The 3,725-nt window shown below is 37.7% G+C and overlaps 1 protein-coding gene across 2 annotated transcripts; it reads left to right on the plus strand.

Moving 5' to 3' along the window:
• The first annotated feature begins 658 nt into the window (after positions 1 to 658).
• LOC137714258 (phosphoglycerate mutase-like protein 4) lies at positions 659 to 3,242 on the plus strand. Of its 2 annotated transcripts, none has more exons than XM_068453511.1 (7): positions 659 to 987; positions 1,080 to 1,158; positions 1,556 to 1,606; positions 1,721 to 1,831; positions 2,116 to 2,247; positions 2,536 to 2,611; positions 2,828 to 3,242. In XM_068453511.1, the coding sequence occupies exons 1-7, from the start codon at positions 863 to 865 to the stop codon at positions 3,052 to 3,054; spliced, it is 801 nt and encodes a 266-aa protein (XP_068309612.1). In that variant the 5' UTR covers positions 659 to 862; the 3' UTR covers positions 3,055 to 3,242. The 2 variants fall into 2 exon arrangements, with proteins under 2 accessions (XP_068309612.1, XP_068309616.1); XM_068453515.1 differs by having other exon boundaries at positions 663 to 987; positions 1,083 to 1,158.
• Positions 3,243 to 3,725: the final 483 nt, after the last annotated feature.

The following is a 3,725-nucleotide window of genomic DNA, read 5'->3' on the forward strand; positions in this document are numbered from 1 at the left end:
TTTGACCTATGGAAATGGAGGGGCATGCCAAAGAACATGACTATAAAAGAAGCTTTACAGGACCCAAGATTCTAAGAGAGACCAAAAATTGCTTACCAAAAATACGACGTACATGACCATGAGTGAAAACTCCAACCTACCTAATCCAGGCCAAGTAGAACAACATAAGCATAAAAAAGAAGGAGGCCTACTTTCAAACTTTACTTTATTATGCATCTTCAACATCTATTAATAAGTAAAATCATAATGCTAGCCAAACATTGTGAAGTTGTGGAGAAACCCGTTTTGACACAAAAACAAATCATAATGTTAAACATGTAGTTGAAATCGCTCTAAAAAATAAACACTGTAGAGAATCAAAAGTAATAATAACTCATCTAATGTGCCGCTTAGTATTATGGTCTATTAGTATTCTTCTCCACTTGTAAGTGAGATATGTTATCTTTGATTTTCGCTAAAGGCGGAGTTGAACCATATAATACGTTACTTAATGTGAGACTTAGCCTGCTCTCCAAGCCTTAATGTAGATACTATCGTTTATAAAAATAATAATAATAATAATAAAAACAAAAAAAATAAAAAATAAATCATCTAAGATTTAAGAGAACTCTAATATCTAGAGAGCAAAAATCACATAAACCGCGATCCATCCTCTCTTTCGATGCACAAATCTGAGACAAAAACCCCTGACAATTTTCATTGAACTAACGTCAGCAAACTGTCACAATTTCTTTGAACTAACGTCAGCGGAGCATATCTGGTGGGAAAGTGAACGCCTGCCACAAAGAATTGATTCCAGGCAATTTCCATGCCCTTTCACAGACAATCGGATTCTTCTTCTATTTAATTAACAATTATTGCAATGAGCACTCATAACCCTCCTCTCACTTTCACTCAACCCTTTAGCGCCTCAGGGAGCTCCCAGCTCAGCGTCGGTACGGCTGCGGCGTCAGTTCCCGATTCATCCATGGCGGAGGCCGATTCCAGGTCGCTCTCATTCTCCTTGTACCTCAATCCTCCGTTTCCTTCCAATCGCATCCTTCGTCAATCGTTTTTTTAATCTTGTGGATTCAATGCAGCAGTGTTGACTCGGATTACGCGGAGATCATTGTGGTGCGTCATGGCGAAACGGTCTGGAATGCTGACCGTAGAATCCAGGTCCTATTTTTCACTTAAAATACGTTGTTTTGTTAGTTGTTTGATGAGTAGAGGAATGGATTTGGATCCTCTCCTGAGATAATAGAGAACCAATCATTATAGGTCGTTGAATTTTTATCCAACGGCTACAATTGTCGTTGGATTTTTATTCAACGGCTAGAAATAGAGAATCTCTTTAAAGTTATATGATTGTAGTCATTGAATAAAAATCCAACGGCCAATGATGATTGGTCATGATGATCCTCTCTATTAGTTCAGGACAGGATCCAAATCCTAGAGGAATACCCTCAGCCGTACTTTAAAATTTAAGTAAGGCCCTTCTGGTCTCTTTGTTTTCAGTAAACTATTGGACTGCCGCACCCTTCTTTTCTGAAAAAAGTCAACTTATGTTGGGCAGGGGACTTTGGATGTCGAATTAAATGACGCTGGGAGGCAGCAAGCAGCTGCAGTAAGTTACGAACTGTATATATACGTGCTATTTGAGGAACTCATATGACAGTTTTGAGTCTTACGTACCCTTCGCTTGTAAATGTCTGACAAATTTTTCGTTTACGCCCTGAAGCTGGGTGATAGATTATCCAAGGATCCCAAAATCTCCCTTGTATATTCTTCAGACCTGAGTCGAGCTTATGAGACTGCACAGATAATTGCATCCAGGTGTGGTGGGCTAAAGGTAGGTAATTTTAATTTTTAATTTTTTGTTCTTTGTTGCATCTACTAAAGCAAAGCAGATTCCGTAAATTATAGTACCGCAAGTGCTTCCTTCATGCTCTAATCTAGAAATTTTGGACAGAAATGAAATTGGAAGCTGCGTGTATAAATTTTCCGCGTTTTGGTAATAAGTAAACAACAAAATGGAGTCAACTCAGCTAAATACGTGCTACAGAAAATTTATACTGGATAAAAACTAATTTCTATCTGAAGCCAAATGTAAAAAAACTTTTGGGTTAAATACAGGTTGTTTCCGATCCTGATCTACGAGAAAGGCATAAAGGTGTTCTTCAAGGACTTGCATACCATGAAATTCCCAAACTGTATCCTGAGGCTCACCAGGCCTTTTTATCTGGTGACACAAGTAAAGATTTCCCGGTACGCAATCTTCTTTGACTTTGGTTTTAAGCATACAGCACTCGGTACTTGTTTGAATTCTGTAAGTAGATCTAACATCCACATTATAAAAGTACTCCAATGAGAACTTTTATGGAATTGGCCGGTGCGCCTTGATTTCGGACTGTCTTTCTGAAATCTTGGTACTGCCTGTCTTCACAGTCGGGGAGAGAGGACTCATGGCATATAAGATTGCAATATTAGTATTGTTCTTTCCTGCCTAATCATACAATACAAATTTATGTTGATTCCATTATTCTACCCATGCAGGGTGCTGAAGAGAGTCTTGATCAACATTATCAACGCTGCACATCTTCGTTGCAGCGAATTGGCAATAAACACAAAGGTATGTTATCACGGGCGGATGTCTCATTTGTATTTTTACTGCTACGGAATTCGTAAATATTTTCTTTGATATTACATGAGTACTTAAGAAAACTAACTGGTTCTTTGTGGAATGTAACACATGTCATAACTAAGCCGCAATAACAAATGCCAATTTAGATCAGTGGCGACAAAAATTACAATCTGAATGTTTATATCTGGCTTGTTACAATCGCAGGAGAGCGAGTAGTTGCGGTCACCCATGGGGGTGTCATACATACACTCCTCAGGAAGGGTTACCCAAATGACGATTTTATTGGCAAAATTATACCCAATACATCGATCCATGTATTTCACTTGTACGATGACGAAAAATGGACCGTAAAATCCTTGGGTGATGTTAATCACCTCAACCAAACTGATTTTCTGCAATCTGCTCTCGGTGGGGACGAAAAATCTGCTTAGTCCGTGTGTCGGGTTCTCTCGCAATTTGTAGTAATGAATTGAATGCTGGAACTGCCTAGTCACTATTCAGTAACAATGTCATTTAGCTGATGCTGGATTATCGGATTAAGGTGGCCTATGTTCTTACAATCGAATGAGAATAATATGTTGTATTGCTTGATATGGTTATTGGATTGGAAGAAGTTCAAGCAGAAGATAATTTATCATTTACCAAATGCAATCTGTTAAAAATTCTACTATATATCTATGCTCCGAAGTATCTTATGCACTAAGGTTTTGGCAATTAATTCTTGGTCTTGGATTTCTAACAGCCTAAAACCTCGGTGTATAGGATGCGTCGGAGCATTAATCCCGCATCATTGTATTCCAACATCAATTAGGACACTATCATGTGAGCTGGAATCGTTCTCTAATTGGAATGAAGGAAGTATTCTCCTTCCAAAAAAGTCATAATCCACCCCTTACGGATGGAAAAAAAAGATTAACAAGTGTAAAATTATTTTTAGAGAGCCAATAGCAATTCTTAAAAACAAATAAACTTTCATACATGAAATAACAATATATATGAAATTTTAATACGTTATTGTACGTAGTATGTGACAACCCGTTCCGAATTTTACGTTTTTATTTTATTTTAAAAGCGTGAATTTACTAAATTGCCCTAGAGGTAA

Source organism: Pyrus communis, chromosome 1 (assembly GCF_963583255.1).
Source record: "Pyrus communis chromosome 1, drPyrComm1.1, whole genome shotgun sequence".
Lineage (NCBI taxonomy): Eukaryota > Viridiplantae > Streptophyta > Magnoliopsida > Rosales > Rosaceae > Pyrus > Pyrus communis.

Bases quoted from the DNA above. Each gene is read 5' to 3' on its own strand.
- LOC137714258 (XM_068453511.1), top strand. From the start codon at position 863: ATGAGCACTCATAACCCTCCTCTCACTTTCACTCAACCCTTTAGCGCC. The intron at 1,159-1,555 runs GTCCTATTTTTC...TATGTTGGGCAG, and splicing joins ATGCTGACCGTAGAATCCAG to GGGACTTTGGATGTCGAATT. The intron at 2,612-2,827 runs GTATGTTATCAC...TTACAATCGCAG, and splicing joins AATTGGCAATAAACACAAAG to GAGAGCGAGTAGTTGCGGTC.